The following is a 22099-nucleotide window of genomic DNA, read 5'->3' on the forward strand; positions in this document are numbered from 1 at the left end:
TCAAGACAGTACCCATGGGGGGGGGGGGGTTGATGGGCTTGACAGATCATCGTGGACAGAGGTCATCCATCCAAGAAGTAGCATGTCGGGCATGAGCAAGGTCATGGCGACAAAATATAGCCTCTCCATAAGAACGGGAAAAAAGAACGGGGACCTTTTTTTTTCCTTTCTCTCTTGGCCGGGTGCCGGGATCCAACAGACATCTCAGGAGTCACAGCTGGCCCGTCTGATCCATAGCCCGGCCGGTCCTCATGGAACATGAGAATGCTCCGGGCCCCGATAGAAGGTCGGTGCTTTGCTTTCCCCCCTCACTTCCTGTTCTGTTCTGTTCTGCCCGGGCTCCCATGCCGAACGTTTCCGTCGGTCCTTCGTCCCGATATCCCGTGCTGCCCGTACGGAGTAAGGTGAGTAAGGTGAGAAGACAGCCTTGCTAAGGTGAAATGGACACCGGCGATTAGATAGCGAGCTCACACACGGCTATGATCACTTTCGAGCAGGCTTGAGACAGCACAAGGTAATAGACGTTAGTTGAAAGCAAAGCAGGTCAAAAGGTTTGGAGCAAATCATAACTGAAGTAGAGATATTACATTTTTTTTATACATGAAGATATGCCATGTATGCCCAAAGATAAGCCCATGCTAAGCAAGAAAAGGGCCTTCTTTTCTAGAGTTCGTATGATACAAATGCCCTTGTTCGGCTTTCAAGTTATTCATCGTTGCGTAAGGAGATGTGTCCCATCTCTTCTGCAAACACTTTTCTTTCCCCTTTTCCGCTCCGAGATCTTTTTTCCCCCTCCAGGCAGCTTAGGACGCTCTCTCTTCAGTCATCCCTGACGCTTTTTTCCCGCTAGGAAAAAACCACAAAAAAGTAGAAAAAATACAACACATCAGAAGATCTCGTACAAAAGGCCATTGGAGAAGGCCTTGGGCCACCGAACATAAAATCATCGACGCCTTCTTGATCTCACAAGAAGGGTTGCCATCGACATCTTTTGTTCATCTTTGCCAGCCAACACACCTAACACCCAAAAAAGGCAATTTAGGCATTCCAGTTGTTCTGCTGCACGCCAGCCTCGGGCTTCGTCTCCTTCTGCGCCTCCTCAGCCTGGGCGTGCTCGCTCTCGACGCGCTCCTCAACCTCCTTGGACGAGTCCCTGTCGCTGCGGCGACGAGGGGTGGAGCCGGGGGCGTACCCGGTGGCCAGCTTGCGACCGTGAATCTCAGTCTGGCTGAGGACCTCCATGGCCGCCGTCGCCGCCTCGACGGAGTGGAAGTCGGCGTGGGCGAAACCGCGCGGCCAGCCCGTCGCGCGGTCCACGGCGACGCGGACGTCCTTGACGCCCTCGAGGTTGGCAAAGAGGTCGTTCATGTCCTTATCCGAGGCCTCGAAGGAGATGTTGCCGACGTAGACGGTCGCTGTGGGAGGGCCGTCGTAGACGCTCTTTCTGGTCGCTCTGTTGTCGTTGTTTCTTCCGCGACTTTCCCTGGCGGGCCTGCTTGCGTTTGCGTCGCGGGCCTTGGCGACGATGCGGCGGCCGTGCCAGAAGGTTCCGTCGACGTTCTCGGCAGCCTCCTTCACGGACTCGGGGTCCTTGAAGTAGACAAAGCAGTAGCTAAAAGAGAGAAGACCCGTAGGTTAGCCCCTGGTCATCATAGATGGAAAGTATTCACATGTGTCTCTCCTCATCCTTGCAGAACGGAAGCCAGAACCATCAAGGGGGAAGGAAGATATGAAGCCGGAAGCTGCGTCGGGGGATCCAGGCTATTGAGACATACCTCTTCTTAGGAGGCATCGAAACGCCGACAACCTCGCCGTACTTGGAGAAAGCCTCGCTCAGCTCCTCGGGCTTAACATCGAAAGAGTAGTTCTGGACAAAGAGGACGTTGTCGCTGGGCTCCTGTCTCCGGCCCCTCTGCTCGGGACGGCGGATTGCTCCCTCGGCCTGGTCATCTTCACGGAACGCAATGGAACGGGAGAATGCTCTCGGCGCCGCGGCGGAGAAGGATCTGGCGGCGACAGCGGCGTTCAGGGCACGCAGAGCAAAGGAAACGGTCTGGGACTTGGGCGCAGCGGCGGCGGTGACCGAGCTGGTGAAGGCGGCGCGAGTGGCCGTGCGACGAATGGACTGCCTGACGTAGGGGAAAGATTGCAATTAGCTTTCTTCCATCATGGAATCGCTGCCAAGTGCAACATTGCCGGAACAATCTGTAACAGAGAACTTACATATTGGAGTAATGTGATGGGAGACTGGTAGACGGATTGATAAATTAAGAGGGAGAGACGGAAAGGGTGAAGGGCGAGATGATGTGGTGTGCAGATTGAGATTTCCATGGGCGAACGAGAAATTTTGGGATGACCGTGTCGAGGGTCGCGGCGATAAGATACGCTAGCCTCGTTTGGATCTAGTGTATTTCGGCCGAGTATCCACTTGGAGTCCAGCCATGGAACCTTGGCCAAGCGGCGCATCAAGTCAAGCCTCCTCGTTAACGCATGTCAACCTTAACTTTTCGTCTTCGCCATTCATTCATACAATGAGTCGGTCCAAGTTTATGATATTGCAACAGAACTGATATTCGCAGTTATTCCTCATCCCGCCTGGGAAGAGATTGTGATTGGTAGCTTCCATAGCCACTCGCCTCCAGGGAGAGGCATAAGCTCGTCTCTGGGAAAACAACTTCAAACGCTGGTTTCCCTTCGGTATCCCCCACCTGACCAAATAGGAGAGGGATGATCCGTAATCTCCATCAGTCATTGAACCTGCCACAGAGTTTCCCTATATAATTTTTTTTTCTTCCCGGAGTACAGCAATGGACCACACAGCATGCACCCTAGATGCCCGCATCGCCGTCCCATTGACCAACGCGTAGGTATATACATACACCTGACTCTCCGTACCGTTCCCGCCTCGGCCTTCTCGAGCCTTGCCCACCCACCCCCAAAACAGATGAAACATAGGACGCCGTCTTGCTTTTTTTATCTACTGACCAAGGACGAGGGTATATTGTCGTCCCCCGGGATCAGTAATGAACTGGAGGAGCCGATCTCAACGGAACCTGTGAGCCAGTGGCACACTCAGGTATCGATACATTCGACACGAAAAGAAATAAACAAACAGCCCGCCAAATGGCATTGTGGAACATAACGCATTCCAACAGAGGCACAGAACTGTAATAGAACACGCAGACCTGCATGTGAGGCCGCGAACATGTGGTTGGGTATAGGTAGGTTGATCCTGCAGGCTCTTTGCCCACGGGATTGCTGCATGAGCGGCTTGTTGGCCCATGAGTGTGTGCCGCGGCGAGTGCCTGGGGCACACTGCGTCGCAAGATATGGTCATGTACACGATGACGGTTGATTCTTCCTTGCCTCTTCAGACTTTAATACGGGCTCAGTACCTCTCGGGACGATAGCCGTTAACTCTGGGAGCCTCGTACTGAACGCCCGTCATTGAGTCGGGGTTGGGCATGTTGCCGTTTAGCCCTCGGATTGGCGGCAACTCACGGCGGGCCGCGTAAGGATCCGCCTGATACCCTACCGCTTGAGGGGGAGGGACTTGAGATTGAGGCGGCGCCTGGCCTGTGGGGGATTGCTGTAGCCTCGTGTTGTGTAACTCATTCTGGAGACGCTGAATGTCTACACGCAAGTTGTGGTTGTCTTGTCGGAGTCCGTCGTTTTCCTGAGCCAACGTTGTATTTTGCGACTGCACCATGCGCATGACGTCTGCCATTCGTTGATGCTCGGAAATGGCTATTCCAGATCAGTGTCTGCTCCAAAAACAGTACAGTTGCATGTAACGAACCTTTGGTGAGGATTTCCCATTTGGAGGCTTTTGAACCTCGTTCCTGTGGCATCAAGTCACGCAGTTGATCGAACAGTTCCTTCATCTCAGTCCTTCTCTTGCGTTCCGCCAACTTGTGACTCTTACGCAGCTCGGGCGTGCGGCTGTAGGGTTGTGAGCCCGTCCGCGAGGCTGCGTCGTCGTCGCGCAAATCCCCAATTTGCTTGTGCTGCAACGAATGGTGATGAACCGGAGGGAAATCGGAAGAGGTGCTTGATAGACGGTTGTTGAAGTCGGCGGGCTCGTCTAAACGTCTTTGGCCAGGCGGTAGTCTCGATTCCGTGGTAAACTGGCTGCTAGCTATGGACTCGGCGATACTACTACGTCTCGAGTCCAAGTATTGCTCGTGGTGGCTGATTCGTTGTATCTCTTCCTCTGGGAAAGCCCACGCCTGACCCTTGGTGGGCTCCGCAGCTCGGGCGATGTTGCTCGTCGCGGGGCCTGTGATGGCCGGTGCGGTCCGGATGATCTTTGGGTGCTCGGGATTTCTGTCGCTGCTGGGCTGGTATCCATTGGAGATACGGTGTACGGAAAGATTGTCCAGACCGGGGCGAGGGTTGCGCTGCTGGTTGAGGGTGTTCTGAATTGAAGTAGTCGACTGGTTGTGACTAGCGTAGGGCGAGTTCCCGCCCAATCTCATGTCGTGAAAACCCTGATTTATCCGGCTGTCTACACTCTCTCTTCGAGATCCAGGCCCCATGATGTCGTGAACCACTCCAGAATCCAGGGATGTCGGGCGCTCGAATCGACGCGGATCAGCACTGCCGGGGGTTGTTGGCGACACCATGGCGGCGACGCTCATGTTGCTCTGCCCAGGCGACACCAGCTGAGGGATCATATTAGCCGTGACAGGCGAAGGTGTCTTGTCTGCCAGCGAAGATTGGTAGCCCGACCCCGTGGGGCTGAGGGCGTGGTGTACAACGCCTGATGCCGCAGAGTTATCTGTGGGAAGAGAAAGCGTTAGTTGCGCCCCCTCCAACGCGAGCGTTTCTATCTTTTGTGTCCAACATACGCTTGCTTGAGGCATCTGTACTCGAATAATAAGCCGAGTCGCGGTTTTCGTCTGGGTTCAGTACTCCTGCTAATCCCGCAGGAAGCTTCTGCGAAGCTGGTCGCTGTCCGTCCATGTTGTATTTCGATGATTATGTATGGACGAGGCCTGGTTGATGGCAATCACGTATGGTGGCAAATGACGCGAGCCCAATGGTCGTCGTGATATAGCTGGATCGAGTTCGGTGGTTGAAATGGAGGTGAGGTTAAAGAGTGGCCAGAGCGAGGCGAAGCGAAGCGAGGCACAGGCAGGTTGATGAATGAGGCAGAGCCCAGTTGTATAGCGAAAACGTGGCGAACAATTAGATTGTCCGGGGTCGAGTTGCGCTGGACATGCGAAAGCAGCAGCCTCTCTGTAGGCGTCTGAGAGCGCAGGCTGCTCGATTGGTGGGATTGTTTGGATAACGAACGAAAGGTGTTGATGAGAGGGGGAAGAAAGGCGCGGTGAAGGTGGGATGGAGGAGATTGAATTAAGACGAGGCCGAGGAGCAAGGAGGAGAGGTCTAGTAAACTCGAAGGTCGGCCGGCGTACAGTAGGTGGAGAGAGTGAGAGAGAGAGGTAGAGGCGAGTGGAGGAGAAAGACGGCTCGAAGCAGGCAGTTTCAAGATTGGGAAGACGGTAGCTGGGGGTGGAGGGGATAAGATGGAATTGAGCAGGCGGGAGCGCTAGGTGGGCAGGGTGGGTGGGTGACTTGTTGGCCTGAGCAGACGAGCAGAAGGAGACTCAACCCGGAAGAAAGAAAGCTGGGATCCAGACTGCAAGAAAAAAATAAGAGAAGCAGCGACAGGCGGCGGCCTTGGAACCGGGGTGGGAGGGGAGGAGAAGAACAGAGGATGCACAGGACAGGACAGGATAGGACAGGATAGGACAAGCCCGGGACAGGGCAAGACAAGACAGGGTTTCTGGGTACAGGGGAGGGGGGAGTGAAGCTAAATCAAAGTCTCTCGCTCCTCTTTCTGTCTTGTCTGTCTGCCTCTGTTTCTGTGTGTACAGACACTGTCTTCCGTTTCCTTCTCTCTCTTCTCCCCTCAAGCTCTCTCTCCCTCGGTCTCTCTTCACCCCAGTGCTTTTTTCTGTTGGTCTTTCACATCCATAGCGACTCGGACGAAGTGTCGCTGCTGCTGGATAGGTAGAGAGCGAACGGCACTGCTTGAACTTCGCTACTAGGTACCTTCTACCCAGTACCTACGCAAGCACAAAGCGAGGTATATTCAACAGTACAGAGTACCGCTCAGGTAGCTAGCTACCCGTTTGTCTCTGTGTCTATCTATGTCCGTACGTATTTCTGCCCAGCAGCGGCAAAAACCACACATGAGCACCCCTCTTCTCTCCGCCAAGGAGGAAAAAATAGACAGCGGAATAAATGACAGAGAAAAAGGTGGGTAGGTACTGAATCATTTGCGGCTTGCCCCGGCGCCCATATGGCTCTGACATTGTTATCATGAAAGCCGCCATCGTCTCCAACCTCTCTTCGAGTCGAGTCTCAAAAGTAGAATCGTTGCTGCTTCGTACTTTACGGTAGGTACGAATACCTGGGTACTTGCTCCTGCATCTTTGCCTTCGCTTTCTGCAGCTGTGACCTGCCCGCTCGAAAATAAGGTATGCCAACGTATTGTAGCGCTACTCTGGGCGGGCAGAGCCACCTGGAATAAGGTGCAAGTAACCCGATCGAGTGCATGTATCCATGCCTTGTGCGGCGTGCCAGTCGATTTCGCTGGCTGCTACCCAGATAGCTCACGCCTCCGAGGTAGACCCAGAGCATCGCATGGGGGGAGGGGGGGGGAGTCTGGCGTCCGCGACGAGGCAGACGAGAAAAGTACTTTGCCCTCAGGTATTCAAGACTCTCTTGTCTCTGGACGTGCCTGGGGGGTGTCACCCCATCTACCTCTCTGCCATAACCATGCCGCACGGCGCCATCGTGGACGACGTGGCGGCACAGCCGAACCCTGCTCGGGGGTTTTTGGGCACGCATGGGCGCTGTTCACGTTTCTTATTTCCCGGACTCGGCGGTAGCGAGTACTTGACATGTTTGTCCAGCCCCAAGACAGCCATCCCTGTCCTTGCATCAACATGGCAAGCCATATGGCCTTGCTAATGTACCCATACATAGGCCGTACGCCGCACGCCCTCGTGGATGTGCCATACCACGCTGGGAAGCTCGAGGGGGAGGACGTCTCCGATGGAAGTGGGGTCGCGGTCCTCACATGCATCGAGCATCTGTTTGTCGTGTGGCATCCTGGAGAAGGTTTTTGCTACTAGCTCTATGTGGTGTGCGTGTGCGTATGCATCCGCGTACGTTTGTTGTCCAAGTGCAAGTAGCTGGACAAAACCCTCCCGTCTACCTATTCAACTGCTCGACGGTTTAGTGGACTCTGGGGCAGCAAGCAGGGCTCTGGGTCCGTACCTTACTCTGCCCCTTCCAATTCGTGCCCTGCAATTTCATAGGCTTGTGTTGCTGTTCGCCGTTATGAAGATCTTTAGCAGTGGCATTCTTCTCCTTTCTAGCACGCTCAAAGCGGACCATAGAGTGCTCACCATGAGGATAAATGCTGCATTGAGTACAGCAGGATGACAGCGCCAGCCGCAATGGCCATTTCGCAGTGTGCGTATGCGTACTTGAGCGTGTGACGCCATCGGTAAATGGTTGAAATGATGACGGTTCTCTGAAGAAACAACAGTGACAGGGCCGCACCATGCCATGCCGTCGATGCCATGGCTAGCCAGATCACGCCGGTATGTTGGTCAGGTCAGGCCGCCGTCCCAAAGACGGGTCTCGGGCAGCGCAAAATAGGTATTTGCAGGAAAGGAGAGCTCAACAGCCAAAGGAATCAAGAATGACGGCGGATCTGATGACGGGCCCGCTGTTTTCATGTTTCGTCTCACAATGATCGAGACCAAATGCCACCCAGTTCGGGGCTTGCGAACTGGCGGGGGGCAGAAGAAACTTGAGAGGCTTAGCGGGCCTGGTCTGCGTGACTGCAAAAAAAAAAAAAAAAAGGCCCATCAAGATGAAGAGGAAAAAAAAAGTGAACGAGGCCGGACCGATCGTATTGGCATTCCAACAGTGCGCAACAAACGCCATCACTGTCATCTAGGCCTCGCTCTTGCTCTTCGGACTCGGAATCCGGTCCGGTCCCTGTACCAGACTTCAATGTCGGCGTTGGTCGCAGCCATGCCATGATCGCCAGTACCAGGACAGGTATCTGTAGGCCGTCGTACTTTTGTCGAAGAACCTTGGCAACCCGGTTGAGGAACTTGGGATGCCATTCTAGGCACAGCGGTCAAGGGGCCGGCCGAGAATTCCAGCGGTATCAACAATGACCGAGGCCTGATGCTGCCCTATATGTGACGACTTTAACTCAACATGGTGTCAACTTTCGGTCGAGTGGTTCTTTGCAGCAATGTGCGATAATTGATGAGCTGCTGCGGTCCATAGATTTGCCTGTCCTTGGTGCCTTAGCCCGCTTGTGAAATGCAGGTAGGTATACATGGGCATAATAGGCTGCTAATGACAGTAGTGCGTTCTGCTGCGTCATGGTATTGGTGCAATGGTCATTCCGTGCAGGCATGCGTGTCTAGCAATCGATATCTGAATGCCGACTTCATCGTGAAAAACGGATACAGGCGGCGCCGACGCCGATGGGGTTTAAAAATCTTATGCGCAGGGTCCCCTCATCAACAAACCCCTATCCTGACTGAAGGGATTTGGGTTAAGTAGTCGTAGGACAACAGGGCCACCAGCCAACAGGACTTGCCCCCGGTCCCGGGGACGAGACGGAAGAGGACGGCGTTTCTTGTCATCCTGGTTGGATGGCGGCCAGAGTGACAGAGCCAGCATCGAATCTAAAGACGGTCCAGTGGCCAGACCAGGGTGTCAGTCTTCGAAACTCAAGCCTCAAGTTGGTAGCCGTACTCCGTTGTGTATTATCTGTGAATGAAGAGAGAACAGCAGTGAACGGACTGCCCCTTGGTGGTAGGCACTGTAGGGCAGGTGGTGGTGAAGGTGGGCACCATCAGCAGGGCCCGACAAGGCATGGCTACCGCGTGCGGAGCTGGTAGCGGCCATAGCATATCAAGACGGGCCTCGAGGTGGTTGCTTGCCGTGCTTGCCTCGTGCGTACCGGGCTGGGAACAAGCTGGGAGCGGCACCGCTTGCGACGGGCGATGGGCGATGGGCGATGCGGGATGTGCACGTCCATTCGTGGATGACGGATCCATCCCGCCATGTCAATATTCCAGGCGACTGGGTTTGAGCCGATCGGTTCCCATGTGCATTCCATGCGGTACAGCGCCTGCGAGGATGCCGTACCACCACCGACAAAGGTTCCCGACCTAGGACTAGTCAGCCAAGCGCGGTGGATAGACGTAAGCAGAGCACACCTCCGTCGGCCGTCCAAGCATGAAAACGATGGGCCGGGGGAGAAATCGTTCTTGGTCAGATCCAGCCGAGATCAGGTCCGTGAAGAAGCGGCACGAGAGGGAGGCAAGGAGGGACCCGGATCTTTGGAGCCAGAACCCTGAAATCCGTGTCTCGGGGCTGTCTTTTTCGTCTTTTTTGGTTTTGCCGAACCATGGTAAAGCAACATGTGGTGATGCAAGGTAGACGGTGATGGTGTCGGATACTGGGCACCAACGTGGCAATCACCATCCGTAGGCAGCTTGGCAGGTCATATGGGATTGCATCGTCTGTCCTTTGCTCGGGGCCTGTAGTGTAGGAAGTAAGGAACAAAGGCTGCTCCACCAAAGACCGTCGCGAGCAATGTTGATACGGTCTGTACGGGTACACATTTTGTGCTTGGATGATGATTATTTTGGATTGTAACACGACGGGTGAGCGACTTTAGTGTTGTTTTTCATTTTACCGATCTCCTTTGGTGATGTGTGTGTGTGTGTGTGTGTGCGTGTAGAAAATAGGGTACTGGCTCTAAGGTAGGGGGGATGCAGCACCGTTTGTCCAAGATCGGGCAAGAATGCTCCCGTCGTTAGTCCATGGAGCCTTCCCGGCCAATTTCGCATACCTTCCACTTCCTTCCAGGTCTGCTTCGCACTCTCCGTCAGGACTCAAACATTCGTGTCTAAACCTCTGAGGGCACATTGTCTGCAGATCAAGAGCAAGGTAGGTAAACACTAGGTATCTGAGGGCAAAGTAACCAGCAGTAGCCAAGGAGTGAAGTTGAGCGAGAGCTCTATAGTAAGTGGAGGTATCACGGTATGTTGGAGTCCACCCAAATGATCTTTACTGTTGGCATCTTCGTCTGTCCTGGCATGCAAGACAATAAGATACCCCACGTTTAATTCAGTGTTTCCAAATCACTCGACAAGTCTTGCGAGAAACTCGAATATTGGCCAAGTGTCTCTGCCTTTTTCGAGGGCTCTCGCATGTACAGTGTATAAGGTAGGTATGGATATTGCGTACTGCGTACACACAATAGGTCTGGGTACCGTACTCTTAGTCCTTTTCCCTTCCCGCAGCCAGCGACAGATGAGGGCTAGACCGTCGAGTAAACTTGGAAGTTGAGACACTGGGCTCCTACCGTCACTGAATCTTCTTTCTCTGAGCTGTACATATCAACAGGCCGTGTCCCGGAACTGGTCATGTCCGCGCCTCGGTGGCTGGGCCTAGAGGCGGCTGCGTTGGGATAGTGGAAGAGGCGTGGTCCGGTGTGTGTTGAAGGATGGCGCTTGGCTCCAGGTACCGTACTGACTAGGGAGCCTCGTGCCGAGTGGGGGAAACTGGTTTAGTTTTTCTTTCCGTCTTTTTCTTGTTGCTCGCTTTCTTTTCTCTCCTTCGCCAAGGCACAATACCTATGGTCCGCTTGATAAAACTGGCCGACTAGGTACGTTAGCCCAACTGGAGAAACGGCGGTTGTCTTCACGTCAGTGTAGACTCGAGCTTGGCGACTTATTTCACAGCGCCAAGTGCGACGCAGTCCGTCTTATTTGCGCCTGATGATTGATATCCGAGGTACCTTAAGTAAGGCAAGGGCAGCTTTTGAGGCCTGAAGAGCCGAATGCAGCAATGTAAGCAGTGTGTGAAAGCCTGGCTGATTGGAGCAGTTCGTCAAGAGCGCCCATCATGAGGCCAAAGTACGTACCGACGATACGAAGCGCAAGGCGAACGACGGTGGGGAGAATGGTGGGTTCGGCAGGCACGGAGGGAGAGTGTGTGGGTGTGGGGAGGAAGGACGGCACAGAGGCTTCAGCTTGCTGCTTCAAGCTTGTGAGCTTCCACGACACTGAGCAGTTTCTGGACAAAGCGCCTCAGACAGCTCCCTTAGTCAGCCTCGCAACTCCAGAGCACGCACCTCCTCTGGCTCCTGCAAGGTGCATGGGCGTAGGAATAATCCTCGCGCCTTGTCCCGTCTCGGGTGTCAGGGCAAACCGTAAAAGTAACATGTGGCTGATCTGCTGCACAGCCTCCTCCTCTCCTCAAATCTTATGTAATGAGCTACGCTAGCCAACCGGCAGCAAACTTGTCTATTCCGTTCTCCATCGTGCCCATCGCTCCTCTGGATCCCATGTGCGATATCCCGATGACCACGTGCATTTTGTGCTGAATAGGTACGAGTACGTTTCCGGCAGGGTATCCGGACAGAACAGATACTCTGCACATGCAGCGCTAACATGCCTTGGTCATATTCGTCCACGAGCCAAAGTGCCTACCGCAGCAGTCACCGGGCCGTATTTGTATACCCGAGATCTATCCGTACGGATATTGTAAGTGTTTTGACCACTCACTTCTGAGCTATCCGTACTTGACGTCGAGTCTCCTGCCGTCATCTTCCCACACAAAGGTTGTTGACAGCATGAGCAAGTACCGTACCCGTACCTACCTCGCAGGCTCGCTCCTTCCAGCAAATGTCAAGGTCCATCCATCCATCCTCACGAAAGCCGCCCAACCTTACCGTGCGGACACATCCAACCTCATGCTCCGCTGCAACACCATCTTTGCACTTTATCTGACGGTCAGGCACCCTTTTCGCCATCCCCAGTCCCTGTCAGTTTCCATCGTGGCATCGGCGCCACTTTTCACAGCTCATTATCCTGGCCTCTGCGAAGACACACCGAGAACCCATCTGTACCAAGTACTCCGTGTTCCGCATACCACCGTGTATGTACACAGGCACTCGAGCTTGAAGCAACGTAGCCCGGATGAGAGTTCCCCCTCTTCATTGCCGCAATCCCTCCCGCCTGGAGGCTTGTCGTCGATCATTACTTCTTCGCCTTCTTTGCAGCCGCACTATTACACGCACACGACACGGTAGGTAATCAACACTCGTCCATTTGACACTATTTGACGTCTTGTTCTGAAATCGGATGCGGCCTTGTCTCGTCCTCACCCCAAGGGCCCAAAGCCACCAATCCGACAGCAATCGGTCAAAACCTATTCATCACCGCACGGCATTTGTTCGCCTACTCGCTTGGCCTACAAGGGTCTACCAATAGAGCCAGCCACGTTGTTGAGCCTTCAGTCAGCCAAATCGTCGGGCCCGCTAATAACCCTCCTCTTTTCTGCGCTGCCCTTCGAGGCGCCGATACCTTGACTCAGACAATCGCCGCGAGGAAAGAAATGAAATGATCGACAGTATTCGCCAAAATAAAGAAAGAGCTCGGGGCTTGCCTGCTCATTGACGAACCCCTATCTCGGTATTCCCGTTTGGATTACATGGTCCAAGATCTTGGAGTTCCACCAAGAGCACTTACCTAGACAAGTCTCGTTGGCAGCACATTTGTCGGCCAAAGACGCTCGGTCTGGAAGGGAACTACCCTGTGCTGGCTAGAGGGAACCTTGTCTACAGCTCCTTGCTCAACCAGCCTTGCCAGAATTCTGGGATCAATCACGAACCACGATCGAGTGCAGCACTGCAGCGGTCAGCCATGCTCAGGTGGCCCGAGTTTTACGATACTTTACGTCGGAACCCCCACATTGGAACCAGCAAGAGCCTTGTGGGATACTTTCGGCAAAAGAATCGTTCAATACCCACGGCACCACGGCTAATGGACAGCGCTTGTCACAGCTGCGCCGATCTCACATTGTCCTTCATTGTGAAACTCACGCCGGATCAACCTTTAAAGAATTGCAGAGTGGCGGCGGCTTTCCTGCCTGTGCGACAAGCCACGAGCATAATTGACAGCATGGTAATGCAGTCAAGTAAACGATGCTAACAGTTCAATCCCGCTCAGCGACGCGCGATAGGAAGAACAACTCAACCGAGCGAGACACCTCCTAGTTGAAAGGCCATGGTAATTACGATGCGATAGAGTATCCGTAATGGTCTTGCAACGGAACATCTTTCCGGACGTAGGGATAATCACATCACCTTCAACTACCCTTTCCCAGACGGCGGCCGTCCCTTACGAAATCCCATGTCTTGACTGACTCAAATGCATCACCCATTTGCGGCCCCAAATATGCTTGAGATTACATTTACATTGACTTCTAGGCAATACCGATCACTGGATTCACTTTAAGGGGCAAGCAAATAACGCATGCAACATATGAGGAATTGCGACACTCCGCTCAAGTTGATTCTTCGATCATCTCCGCAGCCATTCGACCTTTTACTACAGGGATCGCGTCTGCTCAGCATTATCAAAGTCAAAGGCCCAGCCACAAAGCAAGACTCAAGACCGAATTCTTAGATGCCTAGCTCCCTTGCGATGCACCCTATCCATTTTTGTTCCCACACAGAACAGAACGCATCGACATTCGAGTCAAGTCCCCAGAAGAACATCCACTGTTCTAGGAGGAGCACTCCATAAGAAAGAGATGCGAAAGACCACCACACAGTATCCGTAAACCAGCAAGCGTCATTACTTCACATCGTACAGCTCATGTTCAGAGCGTCAGGCTCTCAGCGATTTAGATGATCTCCGCCAAGAACCTCGCAGCTTCGGTCTGTTGTTGTACGGGGCCTGGAATTGCCCGCTCTGTTTATTCCGAATACCTACTGAGTACTACACAAACGCCTCACAGTACCTAGCTCGCGCTTCAAAAGACCCCAATCTGCATTGCAGGCCGACCCTTGCAACCCGCTCTCTCCAGGATGCGGCAGCTTGCACATCATCATTAAACGCAAAAGAGTGGGTTTCTGTTAGTCGTCCCACGTGGAGGTTCGATGAAGGGAATCCGGCGGCGCCATGTCTAGGCGTGCATATCTCTCAACCTAGAAGGGAAAAGAATGAGACAAGCAAGACAAGTTAGCCGCTGGTGACAAGACAGTTGAAGCTGGCCCAATGGAGTTCGTCTGCCAGTGCAGTCATGGACGTGTACGTACCTACAGTACGAGGCGCTTCGCGTTCGCTCATCTATCGACACACCATCAGTCCACACGGCACAGCAGCCTTGCGGGCTCTGGTATCTGAACTCCTTACCTACTCAGACGCTGTGTGAACCACACGTTCTCTTGAGGACGAGGGGTGCGGGGCAGGGCCTCAGGGTTGGTGGGAAAAGGCTCTCTGCGTTGCCTTTCCGCCCGTGTGACGGCCCATCGGTTCCTCAGATTTGTGTGCCACGTTTCTCCCACCTGCCAGTGTAGGATCTCCGCTGGCGTTCGCTTTGAGTGAGCCCATTGGGTGGTTTATCAACTCCCGGGGTACAACCCACCGGCGAGACCATCATACGTCCACACGAATGCAACCCACCGGACCAAGCTTGCAAGCATCCAGTCTCTGTACTTGTACAATGTCGACTTTTAGCATGCTTGCCTCTTCAACAGCAAAGCAAGAATCTACTCTCAGGTCGCAGACGAGGCCACATCTGGCATCCCAGAGTCAGAGAGAGAGCTGTCGTTACGAAGGGCTCCAAGAAGTCTCCATGGGGGCAGTTCCCAAATGTTTCTGATGCTGTAGAGACTTTGACCGATTCTTGTCAGGTAGTTATCCGAAACCCACTTACTCCGTGCAAAGCGAGGCTCGTCTAGGGACCCGACGGTTTCTCTCTCATTGACTCGCAAACAATAGAGACGAACCAGTATATACGCACCGGTCCGGCAGTCGCATGTTTGCTGCAATACCGAGATGCACCGTACTGTTATAACAAAGGGTCGTCACTGGCACGATTTCATCTCTTGCTGATACCACTGATTTTTGCCGCTTCCCCAGAGAGACGAGGACGATAATCCCCCGCACCCCGAAAGCAATCCATTCGCCGCCTCCACACACCGTTTGAGTACGGGTATATTTGTATGCAACTACACAGTGGCTTCTTGCACTCAACGTCGAGGCGGTAGAGGGCTCTGCGCCTTCTGCTGGACCGCAAAACAGTCTACAGTCCAGTACACTGCCACTGACTGAGTGTGTGCTCACAGTACATGCCGCCTGGCGTCAGGGTCGCCCCTGGAAGGGATCGGACGGGCAATGCGAGGCCTTGTTCAAGCAATCTATCTGCACTGTATTTCGCCGACACAGAGCCGTCCATGGACCCCTGTGCCTCGCAAGACAGGATCACTGTGTCGGTCAAGGTCCGTTTTCGTCCAGATGGGATCGTTGCAGCGGAGACATCTACCGATTGAGAAGATCGTCATACCTTACCAAAAGCACTATGCTTCGACTTTCGCTACAATCCAGAGAAGTTTTGCTTCGGAATAGGAAACTTTGCTCTTGAGGTTTCATGAGTCCAGTCAGGCAGTCTGAGGGTTCTCGCGTTCTCTTACATGTCGTTCAGTATTCGCACTGCTGATTGAGCATTGGGAAACCAGAAGACACCACGTTTTCTTCTGTGCCATATTGAGACAGCCATTCTTGGGCATGCAGATTGTCTCGCGCTGCCATTTGCAGAACATAAACTTCGAGCAGGAAAGAGACAATAACAATAATAAACAACAATGATGCAGCTGGCATTCAAGCAGATTCGGTCGAATAATGATACCATCTCCGTCATTAGCAGCATACCAGTGAGCCAGGCTCAACTACTCTCGGAGACTAGCGGGAGCCTCTGTGAGCAAGCGAATAAGATAGGCCACTTCACTTCCCAGCCGAGGCCTGATACGATTATTCAAATCGAGTGCATCTCAGTCACGTTTTGACAGCGTATTAGCGACCCAATACGGCATCAATCGCTTGACGAGATCGACATCTGTGCTACCACAAATAGAGGACCTTCACACGCCTGAGATCTGACGCCGCCGCGCACTGGCGCTGCTTGTGTTATCCTCGTCACAATTCATTCAGCTGTGACTACTTATTTCCTGCGAATGTCGAGGGTTCAGCTGTCCTGACGATTTCCTGTATTCAGTCGAGTCGTCTTTCCCTTGAAAGTATGATTCGAGCTCGCCGATCAACGGCGAGTCATTGTGTAGACACTCTGAGCTACCTATGCCATCAACCCGCAACCTCGCACGAGACCCACGATGAGGGGCTTCAGATTCGATAGTAATGATCCTCAGTTGTCTCGAATAGGCCAGCCGCAATGCATTGCTCGAGGAGCACCTCGCTAGTGCCGGCGACCCTCGTCCGGTACGTATATAGAGAGCATCGAAAGTCCAACGTATGCCATGCACCTAGTCACTTTGAGGGTAACGATAGCTCTGCGTTGCACTGCAGCCTCATAACGCTAACAGTCCTCGAGCTCCTCTTGGGTGTTGATCGAGTTTCGGCTATTGGACGTCATGATATTCCCGATATCCCTTGCTTCTTCCCCCTCGCATCGTCGTCAATTATTCCTACGATAATTTTTCATCGCACAGCAGCTTGACGAATACGTCTTTGTTGGCTCATCAACTTCGACTCCTTTCAGCAGGCTACTCCAACATCACTGACATTCTCAGCTCACGTTCGATGGCTTGGGTTCCGCACAGACTTGACTAAACGGGGTCGCCATTGAATGTCTGGCAAACCTGATACCGGCCTACATCGTCTTGGGGGAACAACTATCCTAACCAACAACAGTTGACACTTGGTGAATCAGACGCAGTGCTCACCTGTTCGTCCGCAGTGCCATCAGGTTGACCAGACTCGAATTCCAAAGGCTGAACCTGGCGTTTCCAGTCGTCGAACAGAGCCCCAGCGGCTTCTCGGTCACGGCCTATGCAGCGTCACCTCAGCTAGCCTTTGCCCCAGAACAGGGGCCCGAGTGCACACTGCAAAGACGCAGGAGGTCTCGTTGTGGGCGAGGGCCGGCCAGTGATCTAGTAAGGTCGAAGCCGACACACGAATTCTGTTCTTGCGAGCTGCCTGCAAATTGCACTCGGCCTCTGGGTCAGACCGGTAAATATACGCATATGTCGCATCCGAATTTAACGGTTGGTCACCAGGCTCATGGCTACGACAGAAGAACCATTCAACAAATGGTTCGATACCTGGTCACTTACATTCCTCGAGTTCACTTCATATGACCCACGGCCTTAGCTACACATGGTCCCATATCGCCAACAAGGACGTTTCCTAGCCGAACGCTGCCTGGCTAAGCCAACAAACATGTGTGAAACTGAGAAATTCGGGCTTTTGTCCGCCACATGCACGGAATAGCTGTTGTGACCAGGCACCGTCGTACTGCGAAAGTTCAGATGACGAGTTCATGTACCGATACATGATACATTTCTCTCCATCTAAGCTTCAAGCTTTCAACCCATACAACGTACAATCCTTAAGCGATTCTCAGACGGCACCTGCACGGTGGCTCGGCCTGCGCTCAGAGTTGGTTTGAGTGATGGCTAGGACTCTATTCTTTCCTCGAATATCCTCGGTCGCCCCATTCTACAGGCAGGTCGAGCTCAGGTCCCACAGCAGACTATCGATTGAGAGGGCGAGAAAAGCGCCAGTTGATTGCTCGTGAGGGCGCCGTACACGCCGTCAACGGCTTTTAGCTCTTGCGGCTATCGGACGATGTCTCACGCACAGTCACAAACAGCAACGATGGACAAACGGTCAAAACATGGCGTGATGCTTAACTCTTACTTGCGCGCGAACCAGGCATGCGGACCTCTTTGGATTTCATGTGGGAACATAACCCTATCCTATTCTTGGGGTCGATCCCGTGAAGTATTCGTTGAAGATAGCAACCACTAGAGGGGGACGGTTGAATTGCTCAGCTTGAGGGAGGTGGTTGCAACTTTGTGGTTGTCTAGGCCTGATGATCTACACCAGGAAGGTTTACCCTTGCTGGCACAGAGCAGCGAATGATCCTGGCGCTCAATTGATGGGGGATCTTTGAAGGTCATCGCCACTACAGGTGCTGCGTCGGCGGCTGGATGACGAAACAGGGGCAGCCAGGACAGCGAAACAAGTCTATTCTGGCATTCGATTCATGCTATCTGAAGGTGCTTCTTCTTGCTGATTCGTCGTAGGTTCGGCGACCAGGAATACAGCTGTGTCGAAGACCTGCACGCTGCCCTCGTAAGCAACGAATCATATTCTGGGCAGAAGGAAGCAGGTGATAGGGCCAAGAGCTCCATCCCCGCAAAGCATCTTCCGAGGCAAGCAGTCTACGAGATCTAGATCCCTACGAGCTGGGAAGAAGTACGGGCAGATACGAGTTCGACTTTAGTTCATCGATCGTCGACCTATGAATCGGTATTTGTGTCTTTCACACTGATAACTTCGCCAAGTCCTCTTCCCAGGCACCCAAGCCTTCGTTGGGCGTTGTCTTTTGCAATCAGGTGCGGCACGGTGCGGGTACGAGATCTACTAGTTGTAGGTCGAGGAAGTCACCACTTAGACTCGAGGGGTACACCCAAGCGAGGCCTTTTCTTTTTTGCTTTGCAGCTTGCTTGACACGAGACGGTCTCTACGCTTTGACCGAGAGATCTTGTTTTTTTCCGATCTGTCAACGACACCATCTGGGTCAGCTTGGCCCTAGTAGGCAAGGATGGGACAAGGCAGAATGATCTATCATTCACTCTACGTGCCTGCCCAAGGAAACGATGGACGACGCAACAGGGTTGTCTCTCGACTGTTTGGTTTTCGGGGAAGGCGTGTATGTACATCTCAATGTGCACTGGACCGCCACAACTCACATATTGGCAGAGGTGTCTGAGACATTGCAAGCTGTGCGACGAAAACCTGTTTGCGGCGGTTGCTCTCTTCCTCGTGGCGCGGTGTGCGTCCGCCGGCTACCTGCATCAAAGCTGTCTAGATTTCGCGTCCCAGTTGGCGCCCTTCCCCGGCCACTCCTTTGGCCGGTAACGAGGGAGGGTTTCTCGTGTGGAGGGTCGTTCCCACCCACACCATCGGTATCCAGACAAATGTTTCCTGAGAGGTTCACTTGATGGGTGATCATGGGTACCGGCATGGGCTTCGGGGCGTGGATCGGGTACTGGGGCCAATCTCAAGGGGGCCGGCCGCGGCCCTGGGAGAGAGAGAGAGAGAGAGAGAGAGAGAGAGAGAGAGAAAGATTTCGCCTGCCGCGGTGCCACGACAATGGGGGTTCACCCGAGTCCAGATGGCACAAGGACCTCCCGACGGATCCTTTCATTTGCTCTGTAGCGGCATTTGTGCGACCATGCACGATCCAGAGGCACGCGAGGGCGGGAGATTGGCGATCAGTAAACCAGCAATCCCCAAGATCCAAGAAGAAAGAAGAAAGCGGTTTGCCATGCTCCCCCTTTGAAGCAATCGGGCCTGTGCAACAGCGCGTTGGGGGGGGAAAGCCAGCCACCGGGGATCAGAGAGTGCCCCCCCCCCCCCCAACCAATCCTCCCCCGTCCGAGGGTCCGTTCTCGACTTTCCCCGCCTTGCCGCCCGCGTCCGGGCACTCGGTCCGGGTCCGCGAGGGCAAGCCTCAGCCGATAATCGTCATTTTAAACTACCTGGTTTTGCTGTCACGGACGACCCTCACGATGGGGTGGCGTGCTGTGGGAAACCCATTTGAAGATTTCTTCTCCCTCAGGATCCACGGTTGGAACTATTTCCAGGCGACACGGGAAAACAGAGAGGGCTGAGAAGGATGGCGTCCCCGAACGATGAGTGCTCGCGATAGGTAAACCCGCTTCATTTTTGAAACAACTCATGCGGAATCAAGTTGGACGTCGTGGCTTACGGTGGGCTTTTGCCCGACCTGGAGGCAAGGGAGCTTGCAGACGATCTGTTCACTCTTCCCCTTTTCCCATCTATCGTCATTATCACACTTACTTCTCGGCCTGTGTGTGTTGCACAACGCTACACAGCTCCCCTTGGGATCGTTTTGTGTCCCAGCCACCCGGGGAGAAAGAAAATGTAGCTATGTCGAGCACTCTCTCTGTCTCTATCTCTCGCTTTTGCACACCGTTTTGTTGGCTTGCCCACCCCCATCAAACACGGCGCCACGGGTGTCCGTCCCCATTTTCCCAATCTTCATTGTACGGCTACCTACCTGCTCAAGCTAAGGTGGGAGTAAGTATGAGCGGGGTTGCACCTTTGGGCGGCAGCTGGAGTAGTGTAGCGTCTATGCATGTTTTTTTCTCGCCATCTTGATCAATCCTTCGACCCTGGGTCCCCCCTCCGCATCCTCCGTTGTTTGATGGATTACCTAGGTGCTTACCTATACTGGGCGTACGAAACCTCAATTTGCACGTACGGTAGGTCCCGTTGCGCCGCATGCGGGAACCGGACTCCTCCTCTTCCTTCGCGCTGTCTGTTTGGGGAAACACCATTTACGGATACTTGGATCCGAAAGTGGTTGGTGGTTGGGAGGGCGGTCGGCCAAGGCCAAGCGCGAAGGAAAGGGTTAGGAAAGGTACGGGTAAGCGTGGGATTTTTAAAGCGAGATGGTGGCTTGAGGCTTATTTTCTTTCTTAGATCTGACAGGATATGGTTGCGCTCGCGCGGACTAACTCGATCTTGGGGTTTTTAGTCTTCTCCTTGAAATGTAAGGTCGTCAGAGGGGGGAAGAAGGGGTGGTGTATAGGGTGATGGGGAAGTGTAGGGCGCGGGCGACGGAGAATAGAGGAGGACCGGCGCGCGACGCCTCAAACGATGGGGTTTGGAGGAGACAGGCTCCTTGGCGAAGATTACCTCTGCGGATTCCAACAAGGTCGGAAAGAGAGCGGTGCTAATAATGGATTGTTTCTTCGAACGGATTGGAGAGATTTGCGCCTCCTAAGTTCTGTTCTCGTGATCGGTGTCGGCGCTGGCGAGGCGTGTAACAATCGAGAACTGGCTGAAGCTCGAGGCTGAAGCTGAGGTTGTCCGATGGTGATGGAGGGGAGGTCGGGACCCGGCGGTTTGGCTCACGGGTGTGAGGAGGAATCAATCTTCACGGCGAGCCCGTGGCAAGGGGGTGTTGTTCTGTTTCCCCTTCAACGGTTCGGTCAATTGAGTGAATGAGTGAGAGCTAAACGTGGTCTAGAGGTCTCGACGCAGTGAGCTGCTCCTGGTTCTGGGGTGTTGATCATGGTGATCTTTGGAGAAAGGCGTCCGCGGAGTGTGCAGATGCGAGGAGAAGAGGCGGCGGCGGTCGGTCGGTCGGTCGGTCTGGAGGTCCATTGTGTAGCGGTGTCCGGGAAGGAAGGGGGCTGGATCTCTTGTACGACCTGAAAACAGCTTTTGGTGGTTCGGATCGTGAGAGGAGGCGAGGACTCTCGGGCCGCGAGACGTCATCTAGGCTCCTATTGATGGGACCATGCTCTGCATATCACTTCTGCTTTTTGTTGTAGTATGTGTGCGTGTTTTCCCGCGAGGGAAAAGATCTCGTGGCTAAAGGAGGGAAAAGGGTGGGAGAGGGGATGGGATGGCGGCCAGGCGTGGCCCGCGTGGGATAATGTCTCTGTTGCAAGCAGACAAGATGACAATGATCTTTTTCTGGACGATAACGGAATATCATCGCAGCTTGACCGCGGCTGAAAAGGCTCTAGTATTGCCTGGAATGGGTAATCCCCCCTCTTCGACAAAAACGAGGAGTGGGGATGGGCACTCCGGAAGGAGTCGTGCGAATCGCTTGATGCTGGTGACTCACTGGAAAGCGCGAAGGTCTCGCCCTGTTCTATTTTTTTAAACCACGTTCGATGGTTGTGATGGCTTTTTCTCCTCTCCCTCATGTGACTTTATCAGACCACGCACTTTCGAGCGGACGCCATGAGGTTATCTGGAAAGGCATCAACTTCCGCAAACGGATGGCTTTTGAGAGGAAGAGAGGGAAGGTTGGGCTAGGAAAGCTGGTGTGAGGGCGAGCAAAGTCACGCATTCCATTTGCTCATGGCTGTTGGACCATGTGGCATCATTGAGATTGAAGTGAGGGCCGAGAAAAGGTGTACATAACAGAGTTGGTGGTAATGGGACGCCGTAGACACGGGGCC

The 22099-nt window shown here is 53.7% G+C and overlaps 1 protein-coding gene across 1 annotated transcript; it reads right to left on the minus strand.

Moving 5' to 3' along the window:
- Window positions 1–1038: 1038 nt before the first annotated feature.
- Window positions 1039–4965, minus strand: HER10_EVM0001179 (helix-loop-helix DNA-binding domain-containing protein; the record flags this gene model as incomplete). Its single annotated transcript, XM_035470934.1, has 5 exons — window positions 1039–1612; window positions 1776–2129; window positions 3396–3747; window positions 3800–4780; window positions 4851–4965. 5 exons carry the CDS (start codon window positions 4963–4965, stop codon window positions 1039–1041), a joined length of 2376 nt encoding a protein of 791 aa, XP_035330407.1.
- Between the last annotated feature and the right edge of the window lie 17134 nt (window positions 4966–22099).

Source organism: Colletotrichum scovillei (assembly GCF_011075155.1).
Source record: "Colletotrichum scovillei strain TJNH1 chromosome Unknown Contig00008, whole genome shotgun sequence".
NCBI lineage: Eukaryota > Fungi > Ascomycota > Sordariomycetes > Glomerellales > Glomerellaceae > Colletotrichum > Colletotrichum scovillei.